Here is a 24812-nt window from a genome sequence, read left to right on the forward strand (position 1 = left end):
TTTAAGACCGGCAACCTGTTTGGCTCTCTCATTTCCTTGATAATTTGCACATTCCTCAGCATGTTTAGTTGAATAATGGTGATTCAAGTTGTATTCCTTGTGCACTGCAACTTTCTCTGAGCAAATAAGACATGTGGGGATGCCCCTGTGCTCAACAAAAAAATACTGTGTCTCCCACTTTTCCTGAGAGAGTTTTGCTCATCATCAATCTTTCTCTTCACTGCAGGCTTTGATGAAGTCAATGATGAAGGTATGACAAAATCTAATTCTGTAATAAACTTCTCTCCCTTCTCTCCCTTAGGTCTCCGATAATGCAAGGGACAGCGGGCAGGAACAGTGGAAATGACGTCTGCGCTAGGTGCAAAGTATTTGTGATTATTCGCTTACCGAATATTCGCAATAAAAATCGCTTTAGTAAGAAAAAAATCGCATTAAACATTTGCATACCCCAAACAGAACTGCTCAGGTTATGCGAATGTTTAATGCAATTTTTTTCTTACTAATGTGATTTTTATTGCGATTTTTCAGTAAGCAAATAATTGCGAATACTGCAATATTTGAAGGCCAGCCGTGGGCCACAAAATGTTGTACAGAGGGCCACAAACAGCCCGCAGGCCGCGAGTTTGAGACCTCTGGTTTAAGTCAATGAGAAAGTAATGAGATAAAGACCCTGCTCCCACAGACAATCCAAAGGGTTGGAGTACATACCTTGAAGGTGTGAAATCTGAGTTCAATCCGGGCACCACAAGATTCCTTGAACACAATGGCTATTGGCCCAATAGTTCCCTAAGCACAACTGGGTGTAATCTTGGTGACTCAGTCTCTTCACTCATACCTCCAGATTGCGTACTTCCAGTATTTCCTAGATACTGATGGGTATCTCCCCAGAGTATAAAGAGGGGAATTTAGAATGGGCTTTGTGTTTAGTAGAATAAAAGAAAAGATCAAAGTTTTGTGAGAGAGAAGATATTCCTGAGACTGGTTATAATAAGCAGTATTTATTCTGATAAGGTTGAAAGAGTACTTCAGTCTTTTCAGTGGATGAAACAGCTGATAGTAGAGAGAAAATTTAGCTAATCACAAACAGGGTTCTTCAGGAACTGAGATGCCCTGAGAATCAGCACAGACAGCTTTCTGGTGAAGGACTGAGGCCATGTGTAAGTACTGGGTATTTCCTTAAAGCTATGTATTGGGGAAAGTCCTACCCAAGCTTGGAAGTGGCCTCTCTTTTCCCTTGGAAATCCTGGCATGCCTTCTAGTTTTGTGATTTTCCAGCCTTTTGCCAATAAAGTTGGTCAACCTATTGACCCTCATAGTTCTTGGTGAAGCAGGTATTGTTCCTTAATTGGTTTTTCATGTTCTAAGATTCATAGGCAGGTTTTCCATGTTCTAAGATCAAATGGGCAGAAATCTGAAGCTGGGCATATCTGAGCATTTCTCTTCAAGTTATCTTTACTTTATACCTGGAATGTGGCTGTTAAGGATTTACATACTCCAGAAAAAAGATTAGCCAGTTGTTGATGACCAATATAGACATTTCTTTATCAAATGGACTCAATATTCTGAATAACAGTGGAAAGAATTAAATGGTGTAATATTTTTTATAATTTTAAAAGATGAGATATTTACTATTTAACTCTATTTTTTGTATTACTTAAATCTTTTGGAAGACGAAACAATAAACTGAGAAATATTACTGGGATTACTGAGAGAAAAATGAAACTATTTGGGATAATGGAAAGAGAAAGAATTTGGGAAGAAGAACTTTTTCTGGATAACCAAAAACTAATAGATGAAATACATCTTTCTGGATAATAGAGGGAGAGTTCAGAAAAGGAAAAAATAGATATTGCTTCAGTCCACAAGAGTTAGGAGAGAGTGTGAATAGTGGTGACTTCCTTGTATAACCATCACGTATCAAACAAAGAACTTCATGTTTGATGTTTGGTAGCAGGTGCCCTTTAATCTTTTTTTTTTTAAAGTATATGTGCTGCCAAAGTGAACATCTTTTTTTTTTTTTAATTGTTTTAAAATTGCTAAATCCTTCAATTGCTGTTTGTGAGGTCTGGGTCAGTGCTCCTCCTAAAGTCTCAGTCATCATGTTTTTATTTTTAAATAGAGCATGTCTGTGGGCCGTTCAGACTTTAATAATGACAGATACGAACTTTGTATCTTCCAGATTAGAAGCTATAGGAGACAACACAGGGATACTGAGAGGGATGATTAGTCATTTAGATATGACATGCTACAGTTATAAGAAATATTACTCACAGCTAGCATATATCCTTAATTTTCCACTTGAGGAAATAGACATTAACCTAGAGATGGGAAATTATTTTTCCAAAACTTCACAGGCAGATCACGGCAGAGCTAAAAATAGAGTCCAGAATCCCAAGTCCACACTGGTTCTTGAAGATGCCAAACTTAAAGCCATCTATGAAGTACAAAGAATCACTTTCTGGAAGAAATTCTTGGCAAGGATTTTTATTTCTGAAATCAGAGACAGAAATAATAAAAGAAGCAACACTTAACACAAGCCTTCTATGGACCAGGCATTGTGTCAGATATTTTCACATAACTTTAAACCTCCTTGAATCTTCTTAAAATCCTTGCAGAACTCTAGTTGCCATTTTATTGCTGTTGAAGATTCATAAACTCATTTTTTTATTAATTTGTATTGTGGCTAAAGTGAATTACAAATCTTTCACAGTAGTATTTAAGGTACATAGTGACTTATTTTAAACTACGTTTATGCTTAAGTCAGTATTTGAACAACGTGCACTTGAAGACAAAGATCAAGCCTTTCTACCCTGGCGCCACACTAGAACCATCTTTTGATTCTCAAGTCAAGAGCATCACTGATGTTGGAAAATCTGGGATAGACTTTAGACAAAATAAGTATACCTGCTTTTTCTCCTTGTGAAGAAGGAAAGGAGGGCAAAGAATTTTTTCCTCAGGCATAAAGACGGTGTGATGGTTAGAGCACTAGTCTTGGTTCTGAAGTCATCATTCATGTGATGGGTACATTAACATCTGGATAGATTTAGTCACTAAATTCATTTTAGGGATGTTAACTCCAATAGTTATTTTCTTTTTAGGCAGATTCTTTTTTTTATATAAATTTTTTAAAGCATTTTTTTTGTTTTTTTTTGGCCACACCCATTTGACGTTCAGGGGTTACTCCTGGTTATGGGCTCAGAAATCGCTCCTGGCTTGGGGGAACCATATGGGATGCGGGGGTGGGGGGGATTGAACCGCTGTTCGTCCTACGCTAGCACTTGCAAGGCAGACACCTTACCTCTAGTGCCACCTCTCCAGCTCCTTTTATATAATTTTTATTTTGACCATATTGGCTTACATATCTTTCACAGTAATATTTTAGGTACATATTAACATTGAATCAGGGGAATTCCCATCACCAAATTTGTCCTTCCTTCACCCCATTCCCATCTTGCATCCCATATCCCCCACCCTCCACCCTGGGCTGCAAGTATAAGTGGTCCCCTCTGGTTATAGCTTACTATTTAGTGATCATACATCTGTTTGGTCCTGTACCCTCCCTTATTTCCCCCTATATTTGAGAGGCGGAACTACATAGGCAAGTTATGTGATTTTGTTTGAAGAAAAGAAAAGCAATAAAATGGGGTAAAAATCAAATAAGCCGAAAATGGACTCTCAACTTCAGTTTGAGAAAGGAAAGAAGAAAAGGAATTGAAACACCACAACAATACAAAAATAAATATCAAATAAAATATCTAGTGAGCACTACAGCAATAAAGACAAGCACCACATAATAGTCTCAGTCCTGAAATAAAAACATACCAGAGTGCCAAAAGAAAGAAAAAGATAAAATAAGATAAATTAAAATTGGAGACATCAACTTCAATATCTACACCAAAACAAAGAAGTCTAAAAAATAGATAAATAAGAGGTTATTATATGCATTTTTTCTTTTTTCCTGCATAGGCACAGTAAATATTGGGACATTAGAGAGGGAATTCCCTTGGCCTAAGAGATACAGGGTTTCTCCACCCTTGAAGTACACTGTCATGGGATTAACTATAGACTCCTTGTATGTTCATTTACTCTCCCCTCTGTGCTTTTGTGGTGTATGGAAGACTTCTGCTTCGTCATGAGTGATAAAATCAGACCTCTGTATCTAGAGATCTTGGTGTCTTCACAGATCAAGGAGTGGAGATTCTTTCTTTCTTAATAAAATTGGTAACACATTCCAATTCCTTATGCTGTGTTTTATTTCCACGTAGGCTATTTTGAAAGTTTGAGAGATAATTTGCTTCTGAATACCCTTTTGGCTAACAACTAGGGACCCTTCTCATTATTAAAATCCTTCTATACCAAGTTATTTTAAGAACTAGATCACCTTCAGGAGAATTTTTTTTCCCCCAGGGGAAAGCGCGAACGCAGTCCCCCACTACCACAAATTATGCAGTAGAGTTTCCCACATTTGGGGAAATCGCAGGGGTCAGCACACCCGGAGTGCAATGGGTGAACCTCACCCGGGGGAAATCACCTTCGTGATCATGTATCTCCCCTGCCAGGTAAGTATCCCTTCAGGAGAATTGTTAATAAAAATGTAAGCTATAGCCAGTAGCATGAGTCTCTTTGGGCTTTTTGCCATAAAATAAGCCATTCGTGCAAGAGAAAGCAAGCCAACAATGTGGACACGGGTCTCTGTGGCTACAATGAGCATTGATCTAGCCAGTAATTTCACCCAAATTAATTGTCTTTCACTTTAGATTCTCTCATCATGACAAACTCTCTTTCCAATTGAAAACATGTGGATTAAAATGAGAAAATATGGGCAAAAACTATTCCCTAGATCTCAAAACCCCTCCTGTGAAGCTGGCAAGTGGCCCCAGGAGAGCACTTAATGGGCTAAAAAGGGCCGGTCATCATTGCATACCATACATAGGTGGAGGGCTTGTTATTCTGTTTCCCGCCTGTGAGAGGATACCCCTATTGTTTCTGAAAACGCTGACCAGGACCCACACTTCCAACAAAAATTCCTCTACCTCTGTAATAGCAGCATTAACAGCAGCAGCGGCGGCGGTGGCAGCAAAGCAGCAGCCACATCAGCAGAGCAATAGATAAGTGTTTTTGATGAATTGTGAGATGGGTAGGGCTTGCAGTGCCCCTAGTCCTGCTGATACTAAATGCCTTTAAGATACAGCCTTTCCCATCCTAATCTACAAAGGAAACAGGAAAAAGGAACTTAAAAACTCCCTGTGCTCAGACAGAAATGAGACTGTTACAGCCTGCTTCTGTGCTGTTGCTTCTTGCCTCTGACTTGTAAACAAGACCTAAGAGAACATGCAAATGGAAAGTCACAAACCTTTGGGTGTTTGAAAGGATCCTTGGGACCTCATGAACATCTGTGGAAACTGGATGGAGATATTTGGGGAAGAATGGACTCCTTAGCTCGCTTAATTCTCTATGGAGTCAGTTTGCTCCTTTCTGGTAAGGTTTGGTTTTATTTTTCCAATTTAATATTTGGGGGAAATATCAATTTTTAATGCTGTTAACAAGGGAGCAGCTGTGCAGAGATTCTTTGCTCTATGATTCACTCTTTATATCCAAAGCATAGAAATGTAAAGTTCTTATGACATGATTTTTCCAGCTTCTCTTCTGGATGATCCTTGTGTGGGCACAAATGGTCAGGACTAATTAGGTCCCTTTATTTTAAAGGATTCACTAGAGTGTTTTATGATATTTCTTTACTGTTCCTCACTCAGAATTGCTTTCTTCTTTTTTTTTAATAGAAGAAAACTGCTCTTAACTGCTTTGTAGAAAATGTCAGCAAGTTTATGAAAAATGTAATTCATGCTGAAAATTTGGGGAGACACATTTAAGGCATGCTCAGACTGTCATTTTAAAATGAAAACAAAATTGCTTTTCTGTAAAGAGTTTGGATCAGCATCCTATTTTATTAAAAACAGATATATGCTAGGGTTTTTTTTTTCTCTCATGTTGCTGAGGTCAAGAAGATTAAGCCTACATAATTCTTGTTTAATTAAAAATATTTTATTTAGGGTAGTTCATAGTATTTATTAGCCCAGTAAAGTAAAAGTTTAGGCATTTACCAAGTCCACTGGATTAAGTAGAGTATTGAAATCTGCTGTGGAATTCAAGAATAGTTGGCTTGTATGTTTTTAGATTTAGTGAGTCTGGTGGTGAGGTTTTGTTTTTTTTTAGGTCGTAGCATGCTTGTATAGCTCAAAGATTCTATGGTACTCTGGATAAAGTTGATATCAAAATATGAAGTTTGCTACCAGTGGATTTATCACATATTGAAAGCATTCTAGTGACTATAATTAAAAAAGATTTTTTTTTGGTTTTTGGGTCACACCCAGCGGCACTCAGGGGTTACTCCTGACTCTAGGCTCAGAAATCGCTCCTGGCATGTTGGGGGACCATATGGGATGCTGGGATTTGAACCACTGTCCTTCTGCATGAAAGGCAAATGCCCTATTTCCACGCTATCTCTCCGGCCCCCTATAATGAAAATAAAATTGACATTGGAAATGAGTCTAAAAAAGTACTAAATATGTAATGGCATGGACTATATTTATATAATTTGATCCTAAGATTCTTAAGTATTTGCTATACTTCTCTAGAATTTAAATATAATATTAAATATATTTTTAAAATAATATAATTATTTAAACACCATGATTACAAACATGTTTGCAGTTGGGTTTGAGTCATAAAAAATACCCCCCTTCACCAGTGCAACATTTCCACCACCATAAGAAAGCAGAATCACATGTAAGTTGTTCACAGGAAATTTGCAACAGCTATTTATATTGAGGATATAATGATATATTAAAGGTTATAAAATAAGAGTTTATCTGTTATAATTTCAATATTCATGCAAAAATTGTTTATATTGTAGATTTCTATACTAACATGTACCTTTAAACCAAATCTCATGATTTCATTTTTGCTTTGTCTTGTATCTACCAAGTCTATATATTGAAACATAAAATCTAGAACTGATTCTATATGAGGTCTCTTGTAACACAAAATTCAAGCAAGGATCTATGGATGCTCTTGGATACTTTTTAGATTACATATCCACAACTGTTTTAATTCACTTTTCTATCCAACATAATTATATGATGCCACTTTGCAATCTAGGCTATAAAATCTATAAAAAAGAATGTGGGGGAGGCCAAGAGAAAAAGGGAAATCATACTCTTGTTGGAAAGGTCCTATAGAAAGTTTAGTTCTGATACATTGACATTTACTTTACATTCCTAATTTAAGCTTCTTTAATCACACATACCTAAGGTTTTTTTTTTTAAGTGAAACAGAAGTCCAGCATGATCATCAAAACAACAGTCATATAAGTCCATTCTTCAAACTTAATTTCCTTGTATCCTGAAATAATGAAGCAAGAGACTTATGGCTATGGGGTTGCCTCTCTATTCTAGGTGGTTATTTCTCATTCCTTTCTTTCCCTGTATAAACAGAACTGCAAAAATATACCACATTTGTCATCATAAAACTAACTCTGAGTGATAGTTTCTGCTCCCTAAGAGGCTGGAGGAAGCATGTAGATTTTGGAAGCCATCCTCTAGCTTCCTAGTTTCTGATAGATACATTCCTTTCCTTACTAAGAGTAATAAATGGGCCAGTTTCAGTTTACCAGTTATTTATAATAAATATCATTATGTTTCCTATCCTCTATCCTCAACAAACAAAAATGTCTAATTTATATATATAAATATAAGCCTGGAGTTTTATTGTAGAAATAATAAAAATAAAATAATGGTCTCTGCTTTATTACAGTATGCCCAGTATTATTAACAATGAATAATGAGAAAGTCTTTAGTATCAAATTCTCATATCATTGTCCCATCTTATATGAAAATTTCAATATCTTGGATTGTTTGGAGAGTCAGCTGAAACTAGGTCATAAAGTAAGGAACCTCATTGGGGTTCATCTTGGAAGGCTAGTATCCAGTTTGAGTAAGCAGGGATGGTGATTTAAGTAAATTGTAATCAGAGACACACTTGGGAATTAGTGGGAGGATTTTGATTTCCTCACTGACCCTCCTTTCTAAGGATGCTCTTTATTAGGAGACCATGCCCTACCTCAACAGAGCTTCTTGAAAGAATATAGTTCTTCTCAACAGTACCTTCAGAAGAAACTCTGAGTCAATATCAGAGAACATGCTATGTCCTCTAGAGGATCAAAATGAGTGAATTATGAATTTTTATGACATCAGGGAACTTCTTAAACTTATCGTGATGCCCTGTGGATGGATTACTGATTAGAGCAAAACACTGGGACTTACATAGAATCTTTCAGCCTAAAAAGGTGGATAAAACTCAAACGATATATGTAACTGAAAAAAACATATATTTAAATGTTAACTTGGTTCAGTTAATAAATTATGATATGTTCAATGTAGGGGAAACTTGATATGTTGAAAGATCTTATGAATAGCCTTGAAGTTTTGTGATACACAAAAGTCATTGAAGCCAGAATATGCTCTTTTGCTAAGAAAATAATATATAGGCTTAATAGTTTCTACTAGCAATATTATATAGTTTATGGTATAGTAGTTTGTATTAGTATGTATGCATAGAGATCCAAATTAAAAATGGAAATCACTTCATTCTCTTTCTCAGTCTTAGTCAGTGGATACTGAAGTCATAGAAATTTGACAACAAGCATAGTAGGTAACTGGGAAGCCATGTGCTTAGGAAGCCATGTCATCTAGCCAGGAGGAAAGAGATGAATCATACCCTTTTCATATAGATTGACATCACATTTACCAGGTCTATAATATAGAGATGAAGGACGTTGCATGGAAAAAGTTTGACTTTCCTGAGAATCTTCCCAAAAACTGATTACCAACTTCAAAGGAAAAGGAGTGAGCTCCTATACTTTAGTGTTAAGGCATAGGTTGAGTGATTATCTAGTAGGAATGGGAAAAAGATATGGTGTGTGATAGTTCCTGTGCTCCCTTTCACAGTCTGTGCATTTCACTGTCTGTGACTTGACTGTTCAGTGAACAGGAAAGATAAGGATTCAGAAAAGCTGCCAAGATCTTTGCAATGAAGCAAAAACAATGTGTGTTTTCAGAATATGTACCTAGATATGGTCAGTTGAATTTTACTTAGTTAACATGAACACGTGCTTCTGTGCTATGATGCTCTTATTAATCCACTGCTTATAGATCTGAAATAAAACTAAACAAAGTTTTAGAAGGAGTTAAGATTATTGGATTGAATTCAGATTAGATGATCATGACTAAGATATTTAATTTATCTAAACCACAGTTTTCTTATGTTAAATGATTAAAAGACCCTATTTCTTAGAATTGGAGTAGGTGTCAAATACGAGACTGAAGCTGATAGGAACTCTCTTATTCAATGAGGTTAGTATAATAAAAGAGAAGTATTAGAGTGTGAGGACCACTGAACTAGTTTAAGACTGTACCAATTTTGTGCAGGATCTAGAAGAATGGTTTACTAATATAAGAAACTGTCTTCTGTTTCCAATCATCTATCTTTTTCCAATTATGGTCTCTTTTGATATTATTTCCCTCTATGTTCCTCCTGTCCTACTAGTTGGCTCCTAAGTCTCATGTGCTGGCTCCCATTTACTCAGTTTTCACCGTTGGCCCTCTTGAAATACCCTCAGGGCCTACAGGTTGGGAAACACTGGTCTACAAAACCTCAGAATATTGATTTCTCACGTTTTGCGCTGCTCACTCCTCACTTGACAAGTCTGAATATTAGATCTACTATCTAGTGTCTCCATCTATCTATTCATTTCTGCTCAGGGCACTTTATCTTTCGTATAGGTTCATCTCTATAGTAGATATGTTCTTTAATTTTGGCTCTTATTCCTGTATCATTCATTTGGTCTTGTCTTCTCCATCTCTCCATTCTACACAGTCCAACTTAACTTTCCTAGGTAAATTCATTCACATGATGCTCTCCCCTTGTTCTGAGTTCCTTCACCAGACTATTTTCCAGGCTTTGGTCACATAGATTGAGCCCAATTATCATCTAATACCTTTAACAAAAGATTATTATTATATTGTTATTGTTATTTTGTGGTGTCAGGGATTGAATCTAGAGCTTCACACACATTCAAGACACATAGTCTACTATTGAATGCACCCTTCAACCAGATATTTAAATGCCCCCAAATATATATCTACTTAATTAATTGCTATATTTAGTGCATATAAAAGTAGTGACATTGAACTACTTTATTAAAGTACTAATGAATATAGGTTTTCTCACCTTAAAGAACCTTAACATACTTGTTAGTATTGCAAAAAATCTTGGCTGCTTTGAGTTACTCATCATGAAATTATTTTTTTTTAAAACTAAGAAGATAAGAAGGAAAAAAGAAAGAATTTCCCATTATAGGGATTAAGGGTGAGAGTTAGCAGGGCAACCTTGAGAAAGTTGAGGAATTCAGGGTGGAGGTGGAGATAAAGGTTAGAGTGTAATCTGGACGGATCCTGTAGGCCAATTAAAGTAACTTGTACCTCATGATATAGATGTTGAAATTTAATAGGTTGTTTTATGCTATCATGTGCTATTCATGTCTCGGAAAATTTACTCTGATACTAGAATGGAGACATGGTAGAGACTGTTGCCTGGGACCAATTTGTCTTTCCAACATTCCAGGCAGGAAAGCCTGAATGAACAAGGGGTTGAAAGTATTTAGGAAGACAAACTGGAGGAGTTGGTAACTAGTGGCATAGAAATGTTGAGATCAAGAAGGAAAAAGATCACACCAAGGATTTTGGTTTGGTGAACAGTGGTGCCATGCAGAGAGTTGAAAAACATGATAGAAGGATCTTCATAGCCATATATTGTATTGAGGCAATTCATTGTTAGCACATTGTTGATACTAAGGTTCCATGTAAAGAGGATGAAGATTGAGCATCATTTTGACTTTGGACCCTGAAGCTCAGTAAAGACAATTAAGTTAGGGATTAAAAAGTATTTCTAATTTATGGTAATCAAGTCCATGAACATGGTCGTATACAGAGATTTAAGAGAAATATAGTAAAAGGAGATAGTAAAGAAGCAGAAGAGGAGTTAGCAGGGAAAGCAAATCAAATCAGATTCTGTAGTGGGATATTGGAGAACTTTCGTGGTGACCCAGAAGAAAAAAATGTTAGGAAGGTGGCAGTAAGATGGGGCCCGGTGAGAGAGCAGCGTCTGGAGCTGGTGGCCTGTGTGTGTGTTTGTGTGTGTGTGTGGGAGGGGTGGGGTGGAAGGGAGAGGGGGTACAGTAGCCTGCAGGCGTTTTGTTTTCTGGAAGCCAGCTGTACCAGGGGTTTTGCAAATAGAGCTGGAATGGCTGTAGGAGGATCATCTGGCACTTCTCCCAGCCTTCAGGAAAGGTTGCCTCCCTATTTCAGGAATTCTAAACTGATAACCCAATTCCCACCAGACTAGCCAGACTATCCCTTACTCATAGCACACGTGCAGCATATTTTTTAGATTAGGCTCACCCCATCACCTCCTGTTGGCCCTTTAAAAATATGACCCTCTTTCTCTTTTGCCAGGTATTTATTTCCAAAAGCAGCAAGGACCTTTGGTGGGGGGCTGATAAGGGTGGGGCAGTGGAGAGTGTGGGTGCCAGGAGATCTGGCCTGACCAGATGTTCAGAGTCTAACTCTTTTCAACCCATCTGTTTCATGAGTGGGAGGACATTCCCGCTGCCTGGTGGGTCCGTGTTAGAAATGGGAGGGTGTTGGAAAAGAAGGAGAAAATATATGGAGGAGCCAAAAAAGCTCCAGGCACTCAGCCATGTATCATGGCTGTGGGCCGCTGCTGTTTGCTCCCTACTTGCTATGGCACAGAGCTTGACCAGTGAGGTGTGTAGGGGGGTCACACCCATCTCAGCAGATCTGTCAGCTTTCCCGCTTTTGTTAGAGGGTGATATCATGCTTCCTGGGGGGAGCCCTGGAAGACAATGCTAGGCCACTTTCCTCCAGATACAATAGGTGGAGCCAGGAAGGCAGTATTGACATTGCCGGGGCTGGAGCGGCCCTCACTTCTCTGCGGCCATCAGATGGTGAACCGGCTTAACACTTGGCACTCAAGGTCTGAGTTGTGCAATGCGTCTGGATGTAGAGCCAAAGGAGACTCCACCCCAGGGACAGGAGTGCTTTAGACATCTGAGGATCTGGGTTGGGCTTCAGATTCCTACCTATGTGTCAAAAACAGCCCCTAAATGCTATATTTACCAAATAATAGCTGCGATGACAGCCATAGCAGCAGTTAATGTAATTTTAAGAATCTCACAAAAATTTTTGCAAACTAGGCATATTTAGAGGTAGGGATGTTTGAGACCACATCCAGTGGTGCTCAAGGTACTCCTGGCTCTGTGCTCAGGAAACACTCTTGGTGAAGCAAAGAGTAAGTAGAAAGCACTATAGGCTCCTGGGGATAGGACTTGGGCCGACTATGTGCAAGACAAATTCTCTGATTGCTGAACTATCTCTCCAGCCCCTTCATTTCTTAATAGATCTAATTGATGAAAAAACTGCATTTATTAGGTGATTTAGCTAAGGTTCAAATGTTATGGCCATTCATTACTTAAGATTGCTTCTCATTTCTGCTTTGTAAGAGTGGCCATGCTTTTCCTCTGTGTGTCCTGATGGGACAGCCAATCACTGATCTCAGAGGGAACTGTCCATATGAAAGTAACAGCTGGGTGGGGGCGGAGCAGTGGTGCAGCGGTAGGGCTTGCACGTGGCTGAACTAGGACAGACAGTGGTTCCATCCCACGATGTCCCATATGGCCCCCCAAGCCAGGAGAAATTTCTGAGCACAGAGCCAGATCTCAGTTACCCCTGTGTGTCACCGGATGTGGCCCCAAAAAAAGAAATAAAAGAGTAAAAGCTGGTCTACATGAAGGAGGCAAAAGTACCAGTGTGACTATCTGAAAATATATGAGCAGGATATTCTCTTGCTGTAGATAGTTGAACCTTTCAGCTTCTTCAGAGTGTCTTTGCTTGGAGAAAATGAGGACAACAGAGAACAGAAACCAGACAAGCACTGTGACATTACTTGAGCCCTAGACCTGGTGATTTTAGATCAGAGATCATCCTTGTTCTTCAGTCAGCGCCAGTTTGAATTGATTTCTGTTTCCTGCAAGTGAGTGGTTCCAAGTAACCACCTGTTAGTTACTCTGCTCCCAACTCACCACCATCTTTCCTCTACTTTCCTATTTTCCATCTTTCCTATTACTCAACTCTGTTTCCCTTTGTTTCCAGCAGGTTTCTAGTCTACTGAGGTCTATTTAGCACCTTTTATTATATTCTTCACTGCTACCCTTCAGAATTAAACAGGAACAGGTGGTCTTTGGTTATAGTGAGCAGCTTCTCAGGCATATGTCTGCTTCTAGGCTATCTTGATTTTCAGTCCTGATCTGCATGGGTGGAGGGTGTATTCTGTCATACAGGGATCTGTGGTTTCCTAGCACATTCCTTTAAACCTCCATATCTTTGCCTCTGCTGTTTATCTGGACCCAAATGCCCTTTTTATAATGTTTTCATAGCTTGTCTGACTTGTTCAGACTTTAAAGTTTGTCTCTCATATTCCTCATTACCACTTTCTATCCCTCAGGAAGTCTCCCTTAACCGCTTGCTGGAGTAAGGACAATTCTTAGTATGTATTATAGTAAAAATGTGACCTAAATCAAATGCATATAGGAATGTAGGTTATTTGGGAAATGTTATTTAGGAAACAAGAGCAAGGGACTAGGGAAGCAGAACTATGCTAATTATCATATTAACCACTGCTGGTGTTTCTGAATTAAAAATATTTAAAATAGTTTAAATTTGGTTGTTAAAGTTGGGTCTCATAATTCCATTGTTGTTGACTCTGGCTTGAATATTTAGCGTTTCAGAATTTTGGGGGTATTTTGCAAAACGAGACTCAGAGGGCCCCTGGAGTAACTCGGTGCTTGGAAGAAGCCCACATGTTCAATCACCACAAGTTCAATTCCTGGTGCTCCCATAAGTGCTGAATGTGATCCATATGCTGCTGTGCTTTGTGCCTGGCAGCTCTGTTGCCACAGATGATTTTACCTGTGTTGCAGACAGGTGCATGCAAGCACCACAGCTAAAGGTTACAACCTCTGGCAAACACAATGAAAAAAAAAAAGCTGTGGGAATATCAGAGTCAGGATGCACAAACCCTTGCAAGCATGTATATGAGTCCCACAGAGACTTACAAAGAACACTTCCAGAATGTGGGCAAGCCGAACAATTAAGAAATTCATCCCTACCCTTCCTTGAATTTCCTACATTGATATAAGAAGTCAGTAAGTAATAGCAGGATGCGATGCTAATATTCAAAAGACAGACCTTTGGAAAAGAGTGATACAGTTAGAGGCTACTGGGAAAGTAGTCAGAGAGTCACATAGTCTGTGGTAAAACTACTTTGTGTTTCTAACTGTATGCTCAGTAGTGATGGAGGTACAAACAGTTGGAGTGAAGATGTGTATAAAAGCTGTATGGATACTCAAGAGATGGTGATACTAGTGCCCATGTGCTTGACCCATTCATAAAACCGAGCATTGAGTTATAATTTGTTACTTACTAATTTTTTCTACTAGACTTGCATTTGTAGTACTCACATCACCAGATATAGATAACTGTTGGCAGAGGGATACTTCAACAAATGATTTTTATATTTTATTAAATGTTCTCAGATGTTCTCTTAAGAGTGATATTTACATACATAGAAACATATATACATATTTCTGCTGGCCTAAGAGACGCTGGAAGAATTTTTATTATAATATTTATTTGTATTTAGACATGTGGTTAAGTTTCATATAATTCATGTGATTTCATGGATTTTGGACTTGCTCTGAGGCCGAGGTAGAAGACTGTTTAAATATGTAGAAAATAGAATACTTATAGTTGTATTATGTAGACAATAATGAATGTGTTGCACAAGTTGATGCAGTTTGGATGACTTTATGAATGAACCAATCTGTTTTAGAACTATGTATACTAAGTAAAACAAATTTTGGAATGTAATTATACAATTTTGGTGATATGAGCAAAATGAGAGAGTGTCATTTTTAGACCTGTCTAAAAATATGAATGTTAATGCTGCTTCTCCTAGGAAAATTGGAAAATAGACATTTATTGATAAATTGCAGACCACACCTAATTTACTCCTGAGATATATTGGATATCCCTGAGAAAAGGCCTACCCATCATCTAGTAAGCCAGCCATTCCTATAGTAAACCTTCCAGAGGAGTAACAATGAGTAGTTCATTTATATTCACTCACTTAAGCTCACACTTTCTAGATCATTTTCTTTACTAATCATTTGTTCATCATTCAGTTGCAATGATGGATAAGACAGGTCTGCAGTCTGGAAGGTAAGAAATTCTGCTTGAATACCTTTAAGAGAGGTAGACCATACACACAGGGAGTACGGAAATTGGAGTTGGAACATAAATAATTCTGGAAGAGAACTGGGATCTAACTAAAAAGAATTATATAGGATAATTATGGTTTATGGAAAATCAAGAATAGACATATGGAACAGACACATTCTAGTCAGAGAGAAAAATCAGGCAAAATAAAGAATAAAATCATTGAGAAACATTTGTGCCACAGTTTTATCTGCTTAAACTTGTGGGAACATTAAAAAGGATAAAGTGGGGCCAGAGAGATAATATAGTGAGTAATGCTCTTTTTTCGAATGCCCCTGACCTAGGTTCAATCTCTAATACCACATATGGTTTCATTAGCCTTGACAGGAGTGATCCTTGAGCACAGAACCAGGAATAAGCCTTGAGTATGCCAGGTGTGGTTCATTCCTCACACCTCACCTCCCCACACTTCCCCAAAACAGCAACAATAAAGAAGAAAAAGAATAAAGTTGGGAATAAGATGGTTTGGTAGAGTACAGAGACACTCATGGGAACTATTAGCATGTAGGATGAAATTGAACGAGGAAAAATATTTTTTCCAAGAAAGGAGTTGGGTGGTTCTGAAAACACTTACTTAAAAGATATGGGGGAGGTAGACAAAGTAAATGAAGATATTCAGAGAAGCAGGAGGTGATGAAATCTAAATTATGCTAATGATTGCAGAGTCAGGAGAAGAATAAGAAGAATTTGGCTGTTAAAGATACTATTGCTAAGTAGTTTTACTGTACTGGTAGTTTGGGTTGATGAGTAAGTGGAAGTTAAGTAGGTAAGCAATGAGTCCTTCCTGCAGATATCTTAGGTCCTGCTAGGTTTCAGCTTCCAAATGGTTTTCTGTAAAGTTCTTCTGTTTGGAAAAGGGGATAAGATCTTTTCTGTCACCATTTCCTCAGGTGCTAGGCTATATAGAGGTTTTAGTGTTCCCAAATGAACTGAATTAGGGAAATACTTCAGTTTTATAAATATATGGAAATGGAAGTGACTTTGTGGAGGAGTAGACTCTGTTATATAGAAATATAGTCCATTATAATTTTCAAATAGAAAATTGTTTCTGAAGGGTCTTTAATCCAGTACTAATTGCAAGAGAATCAGAGATGCTGTCTTTAAATGAGAATCAAGCGACACTATGTTCTTACCTTAAGAAATGCTGATTCAATTCAACTTGCTAAATAAAATAGATATAAACACTGAGACCCAAAGTGTTCAACATTTTTCTCAAGCTCACTCAGCCACTTAGATGCTTAAATGTCTTCAATTTAATAGTGAAGTAAAAGCAATGCAAATTAGACCCCAGTATGATGTAGTCAGACTACTTGAGTTTGCATGCTAACTTTATCTTTTTATTAGTTACTGTTTGAAACAAAGAATTCCCCAAAATTAATAGTTGAAGCAAAATTTGTTATTATTATTAAAAATACATCTATAGGTCATTTGAGGTTCAGCTGATCTATGTTTGCCTTATTATGGTCTAGACACAGAATGAACACTCCCCAAAATTTATTCTCTGTCATGAGGCCAAGGCTATTGTGAGGATACAAGAAACATTGGAACGTTGGATCAATTCAGTCTACTACAATCACTACTAGTTCTGTACTGTTTGGAAGTTATTTGGTTTCATTTACACAATAGCATCATAAACATTCACATAGGGTATGGGGGAGGGAAGTTAAATGTGTTAATTTTATATAAATCACTTGGGACAATTTTAAAACTTTGAAAATACTAAGTCAAGAGATTATTAATTATTTTTACATCCATCCATTCAACCCTTGCCTGATGGAGAATATACTTAAGATATTGTTACCTAAGTAGTTACTGAAGGTTGGGGGTTGGCTTCACAAATTGGCCTAGTATCAGCCACGAGCAGAAGGACTCTGAAGACTGACATTGTAAAAGTCCCAAATCACTCATTTATAAATTTCTTCTTTCTCTTCTTGGTGATCACTAACTACAGGCTCAAACCTCCAAACATCTGGGCTTGCTATATGCTGCCTGATCCTCCCAACCTACTTTACCCTGTATATTTCACAGAGTCAGCAGTGCTATTCATATAAACTGTCTGCCAAGAGTGATGGAAAATGAGCCAGAAATACACAACAGCTGCAGGAGCTCAGTCACATTCAGAGGCCTGTAGTAATCTCCTAACAGTTCTGGACACAGCCCTGACCACTAAGTGCATAAGCCATCAGCAAACTGTGATTCCAACATGAGTAATACTTGAGTTTTGCCAGCTGCTTCTGGAATCAGAAAACAGTATTGTTGTCAGCCAGAGGGGGAAAAAAAGTGACCATTAATTGCATCACTGTCTTCCCATGAAAGCTGGGGACCGTGACTCAGGCTAACTTCTGTTAGAGTTCCTTTTTTTCTCCCTGACAGATCACTTTCTAATAGAATTCATGGCTCAGTTTTTACAAAGCCCTCTTTGCACATAAGTGGTTATGAGGACTCTGTAGAAAGGGAATAACAGTGTCACCCACATGCAGTGTTGTCAAGATTATGTGATATGAAGCAGGCTATAGGCTTTGTAAGTACAAGTTCATAAAATAAATGCTTAATTGTATTAACTATCATTATTTTTTACTTTCTTTCTGTTCCTTATTGCTCCTGTATGCTCTATCTACAAAAATTTGTATAAAAATCTTCTCTTCTATATCATCTCCTTTAATAGATCTGATTCCTTCCCAGTAGAATTTATTTATTCTCTGAAAAAAAAAATTGAGCACTAAATCAGAAACTTAGTAGCTAGTAGCAAGAAATATGAAAATAAAAAGTCCTTTTTGCCAAGGGAGTTTCTGTTGGGGTTGAGTTACAAACATCCATATAGCAAATTGTAATTCTTAATAGCTTTAATCACTACACCAAAAACATAATATCAGAATCCTGCAGGTTTTTGTCAACAAAAGCAATATATAACCTATGGCTGATTCTCAATCATGACACTCACAGCTAACTGCACTGTTAACCTTTACTGCACAAATTAATCTAAAATAAATCTTTTCTCTCATGATATTCCTGTGCTCAAGAACACTACAGAAACTGTGATCAGGGGTATAGTTGTGCTCTAAGTGGTGACATTGCCAGCCCAACCACAGCAGTGCAAAGGGAAGGATAGAAGTATGAGGTTAGGTGTAGCACGATACCCAGATTGATGGAGGGATCCCTACCTCCTGCATATGCTAAGTAGCCATATCTAACTAAATTCCTTTAACCTCCTTTCTCATGTCCAATTCTAAGAAAGAACCAGCATTATGAGATGTTAATCAAGTTAAACTTCATAGTGGTACCACTATCATTTGTGTGTGTGTTTGTGTGTGAAAACAGAGCTTGATTGTGTTGCATAGTGGGCTAAACTTAAATTTACAAGTAGACATTTTCTTGTTCTTCAAGTTGAGTGTCTATAGCTCTGAGCTCCTTATGCCACTCTATTCTCTTCTTTGTGTGGCTTTTACTATCCAGGCTGTTCTATTCCAAGTTCAACCCCATTCACATATACTGCTCTGCAAAACTAAAATCAGCTACTTATTTAACCCCTATTAAGAAATCAGCAGAAAAAAAAAAAAGAACAAAAAAAGGAAAAAAAAAAGAAAAAAAAACGAAAAAAAAAAAAAGAGAAATAAGACAAAGGGAAAAAAAAAAGAAATCAGCAGAAGTCCTCTCTTGTTACTCAAACATTTCTTTCCATATCTTTCTGCCCTCATATCCAATTCCAAGTGGCTTATCCAAATATTCACTCAATAAAGTATTTTCACCATATTTTTGCATAAGCAGTATAAACTCCCAAATAAATTGCAGCTCCCTATCATGGCCTTTGCCAGTTACCAGTTATTATTGATAAGCTAATTATTTTTTCATTTTAGAAACATAATCTTTTTATTTCTCCTGCAGTTTATAAAGAGTCTAGTCTATACTATACTAACAGTCAATAAATTAATAGTTTCCACAGTTGTGATGATTCAGGGAAGAAAATTTGCAATATTTTCTTTCAGAAAACAATAATTTTCCTTACTGCAATTTTCCTACATGCTTCTCAGTAAGGCATTTTATAATATTTTAAATAAGTTCTTGGCATGTCTTCTAAACATCTCTTCCTAACAATTCTCATCAAAACCCCTACAGAGAAATGTTTTCAAAATTTAACTGAATAATTATGAATTTTACCTTGTGAAATAAGCTGGAGGAATAATTGAGGATATTATGGAAAAAATAGTGTCTTGGGAGTAGACCTACCAGGACTTAAAAATAATATAATATTATAATAATAATAAAGTTGTTAGAGTGAAATGGAGTCCAAGAGTATAAACATAAACCAGAATACCAAAAAAACAAGATTAAGTTTATATAAAATTCTAATATTGTATAAAGAATATAAATCAGTGGTGGAAAGAATAATAGTTCTGAAGAAATTGGTTTTCTGTTTGGAAAAATAAATTGTTTTTATTAAACCATCTGTTACCACATAACAAAATTCCAAGGGATTAAAGGGCAAATATACAAATAATCCAGCCCAAGAAAGGAAATTATAAAACTGAATATTTATTGACTTTTCATATGGAAAGGGATTCTTAAACTATAAAAGCAATAGAAGAAGCAATAAATGTAAAATCTAGTCATTTTTGAGGGCCAGGAAGACCAGTCCATGGTAGGAAGCTTACCACAAATAGCAAGGGAGTACAGTTCGGGCAGAGAAGGGACCACTATGACAATGATAGTTGGAAATGATTACTCTGGATAAGAACTGTGTACTGAAAGGAGCTAAAATGATATCTATGATACCCCGTCAGTAGCAACATTGCAAACTACTGTGTTTAAAAGGAAAAAAGAAAATTAAAGAGAGAAAGAAAGAGACAGAGAGAACAAAAATATTTACTCCAGAGTCAAGAAAACTGGAGACATTAGTTGCGGGAAATGTGTATTGGTAAAGGGGTAAGTGTTGGACATTGAATGACTGAAACCCCATTACGTACAACATTGCAGCTGTATATTTTATAATGATTCAATTAAATAATCTAAATAAAAATGTAATTTAGCTTTTATTTTTTACTTTTACTTTAGCTTTTTTACTTTGTAATTTAGCTTTTACGTTTTACTTTTATTTAGATTTTTTTGAGTGGAAGACACACTCAGAAGTGCTCAGGGTTTTTCCTTGACTCAAGAGGAATAAATTCTTGTGTCACTGCTACTCACATGTGTGTTGCCAGCCCATGTACATGGAGCCTGCATGCCAATGTCACCCACATCTCCCCTTAAGATGTATGCTTTCATGCTTTTCGACTTCTCTCTGGGATATGCATTGCGGTTCTCTGACTTGGGAGAAAACTGTGTATTTCTTTTGAGTGCATTACTCCCTCTCCCTAACTTGCTCAGAACTATGAATTTAACATGATTTCATCTTAAAATAGACCTTAAAAAGACCTTTCATATTTTGTGGATTTGGAAATACTTTTTTTGATGGTTATTTTGATTTTTAGATTATCATCACTTAACAAGATAAATGTAAATAAAGGTATCTACCTTGATCAGAATAGTCTGAGTACATAAAATTTTTTATTTTCAAGATATAATTAGTGCAGAGTCATCAGAAAATAAGAGACTACAGAAATAATCTCTTTCCTGGACATTTTCATTATTTTATTCATATGCTTTATTGAAGTAAGACCAGAAGGTATGTGAGAATTACTTTCACTGCATTCATACTGTTGTTAAACTTTGGGAATAAAAACATGTATTTTTATTTTCTAATATAATAAAAATAGTGACAGAGGTTTATTTTATTTAAATCTATTATATACACTATTATATTTATTATTTATGTTGGGGGTCTTTCTCAGTGCTGAGCCATGTGCAATTGCCTGTGATCAAACCCTGAGCCTTGTGATTGCATGTCATGTCTTCAAGCTCTCATCCCTCGTCCCTGTACTTATTATCTTGAAGCATCACTTAGTTGAGCTTTTATTTTTTTGTCTGATGAAAGTTGAGAGAAAAAATAAAGATCTCAACACAGACCATTGAACATAAACCAGGAAGGGACCCCAGGAAAAGTGAGCTAATACAGTTTTCTAATACAGAGATAATACAGGTTTTTTTTTTTGGTATTTCCATATTATGATCAAATAATGCCTGAAATAAATACTTCTTAACTCTGAGGTACACCCTTGAAGGTTGGATAGAGAATTTGGGAAGCAGTGAGAAATGAAGGTAAATGTTTTAAATACCTTATTTACAATAAAAAAAAAGACTCATGAGTTGTTTTAAGATCATAAAACAGCACCACTGTTATCATCAAACTTTTCATTATATATTCCACCAAATGCTACATGCTCTTAATATGCTAATAAAATGAACAAGTATTTTCATATTTGTTATCCATCTTCAGTAAAATGCTTCTTGGTAATTAATCTCACTTCTATTTTATATGCTCATATAAAATTGAAGCATGAAAGTAAGCAACTCATCTGTGGTCCTCTGTTATAAAATACATAGCCGATCAGGAAGGTTGTATGCTTTCGTTTCTGACCACAGACCACATGCCTCAGCTGCTCAGTAACACTAAGTTCCCAGTGTTTTATTATTGTATGATGTGTATAAGATAGACATAGACCTTTGTGGGGCACTGGAAGTCCCTAAAGACAGTTTAGATGTATCACCATAGTAAAATGAAGTTATAATCCCATGTTTCATGCACAGAGCGCAAGCCATTTAATTTCCTTCCACATAATTCATTTAAAAATGTTTGAATGTTCCCCAGACATACAATCAATTAATCTTTGATGTAGGGGCAAGAAATGCAAAATAGAGCAAGAAAAGCCTCTTCAAAAAGTAGTGTTGGGACAAGTGGTCAGTCACATGCAAAAAAGCAAACTCAGACCTCCATCTAACACCATGCACAAAGGTCAAATACAAATGAATTAAATACTTTGATATCATACCCAGAGCTATAAGGTATATAGAAGAACATGTAGGTAAAATATTCCATGACATTGAGACCAAAGTAATCTTTAAGGAGGAAGCATCACTGTCCAAACAAGTAGAAGCAGAGATCAATAAATGGGACCATATTAAGCTGAGAAGCTTCTGCATCTCAAAGGGAACCGTGACTAAGATACAAAAGCCACCCACAGAATGGGAGAAACTATTCACTCAAAAAACATCAAATAAGGGCCTAATTTTAAGATATATAAGGTACTTACAGAACTTAAGAAGAAAAAATACCTACCCTCATCAAAAAATGGAGAGAAGAAATGAACAGACAATTCCTCAAAGAAGAAATACAAATGATCAAAAGGCACATGATAAAATGCTCACATCACTAATCATCAGGGAGATGCAAATCAAAACAACAGTGAGGTACCATCTCACTCCACAGAGATTGGAACATATCACGAAGAACAAAAAAATCAGTGCTCTCAGGGATGTGGGGAGAAAGAAAGTCTCATTCACTTTTGGTGGGAATGTTGTCTAATCCAGTCTTTATGGAAAACAATATGGAGATTCCTCATAAAACTGGAAATTGTTAATGAGGGACCTAGAAAGCCTGTCTAGAGTACAGGTGGTGGTGGGTTGGGATGGAGGGAGATTTGGGACATTGGTGGTGGGAATGTTGCACTGGTGAAGGGGAGTGTTCTTTACATGACTGAAACCTAATCACAATCATATTTGTAATCAAGATGTTTAAATAAATAAAAATATACTAAAAATACTGGAAATTGAGCTCCCATATGAATCAGCTATACTATTCTTAGGGATATACCCTAGGAATACAAAAACACAACACAAAACTGCTTTCTCCACACCTATATTCATTGCAGCACTATGAACAATAGCCAGAACCTGGAAATAATCCAGATGCCTAATAACACATGAATGGCTAAAGAAACTGTGATACAAAAATAAAAATCAAGATCTCTAATTCCAGAGGTCTAACTTTGACAGCTGAGCAGAACTTTTGGAACCATAATGAAGACTCTATCCTAGGCTCCTGCCTAAGATCTGAGCAAAAACTAAGACCACTTATTACAGAAGACTGATTACAATAACAATGATGGAACAGAACTTCTGGAAATGTAAAGAAAGACTCTATCCTAGACTTTGTCCTATGACCTGTGCAAATACTAAGATCTCTAGTTTCAGAGGCCTGATTTTATCATCCACAACTAAATGGAAAGTTTCCTAGCACCATAAAAAGACCTTGGGGCATAGTTATGAGCATATACAGAGCCGGTAGTTGTTCCCATGGCAGTATGCTTCAAGGGTGGAGAAATTCTGAATCTCTTAGGCCAGGGGTCTTCAAACTATGGCCCACGGGCCACATGCGGCCCGCAGAGGGGTCTGATCCGGCCGCCAGCAGTGAGCGCTGTTTGGTTGCCAAGATACCTGCCAGCATATACACTCAATGTATATCCAAATATCAGGAACTCAAAATATCATGCACTCAAAATGGTAACCATCTTTGGTAGCACTTATGCCTGTGAACAGACGTTTTCAAGAATGAAACATCTGAAATCTCCAACCAGATCAAGATTAACTGATACCCCCTTGCATCACTTGTTACGGCTGGCAGTGACAAATATGGAACTGGACATTGACCATCTCATTAGCCAAAAGTAGTCCCACAGTTCCCATTGAAATACTGGTGCGTGATCTGTTTATTTATAAATGGTTTTCATTTTATTTATATAAGATATGTGCAGTGTGAGTAGGAATTAGTAGCTCATATAGTCCAGCCCTCCATCTCTCTAAGGGACCATAATCCGGCCCCCACTTTAAAAAGTTTGAAGACCCCTGTTTAGGCCAAGGGTATTCCCTTTATTGCTTACCCAATACTTATTTTACCTATGCAGAAAAATAAAGGGGGGGCACAAAATCAAGCCACACCAGAAAGCCTCCCTTTGTTTTTTTTTTTTCTCTTTTTCCTTCTTTTTTGTTCTTTCTTTTTCATTCTTGTGGTTATTATTTGGTGATTTGCTGTTGTTGTTGCTAGGTGCTTTTTATTTTTTGGTAGTTACTTTTTTTACTGTTGCTTGTTGTTTTTTATATGTTTTTCTTTTTTGTTTTCTTTTTTCTTTTTCTTTTTTTGTCTTCTCAGAGCAGAACCACATAACTTGAATCATCTTGTTCTGCCTCATGAATTGAGGGGGAAAATAAAAACTAATGGTACCAGGACCAAACAGCCATACAAACATTGAGTGGAAATAAAAAATGATCAGACTCAAACACCAAACCCAAAGTCAACAACAACAGAATCTATACCCCATCTATAACAAGCTATATACAGAGGGAAACAGTTACACTAGCACTCCAGAGGGGCAAAGGAGGGAGATATGGGACACATGCTGGGCAAAGGGGTGG

The 24812-nt window shown here is 37.0% G+C and overlaps 1 protein-coding gene and 1 non-coding gene across 2 annotated transcripts in view; one reads left to right on the top strand and one right to left on the bottom strand.

Annotated features, from left to right (window-relative positions):
- Window positions 1-4404: 4404 nt before the first annotated feature.
- On the bottom strand, window positions 4405-4567 carry LOC126027380 (U1 spliceosomal RNA). Its single transcript, XR_007502255.1, has one exon. It is a non-coding gene; the product is annotated as a U1 spliceosomal RNA (small nuclear RNA).
- The window catches only part of TEK (TEK receptor tyrosine kinase), a 129744-nt gene continuing 109434 nt past the window's right edge, over window positions 4503-24812 (top strand). The window contains 3 exon segments of the mRNA XM_049770985.1: window positions 4503-4559; window positions 4971-5101; window positions 5276-5478. Coding sequence (XP_049626942.1) covers window positions 4503-4559; window positions 4971-5101; window positions 5276-5478 — 391 coding nt within the window.

The sequence above is a fragment of the Suncus etruscus genome, chromosome 1, assembly GCF_024139225.1.
Source record: "Suncus etruscus isolate mSunEtr1 chromosome 1, mSunEtr1.pri.cur, whole genome shotgun sequence".
NCBI lineage: Eukaryota > Metazoa > Chordata > Mammalia > Eulipotyphla > Soricidae > Suncus > Suncus etruscus.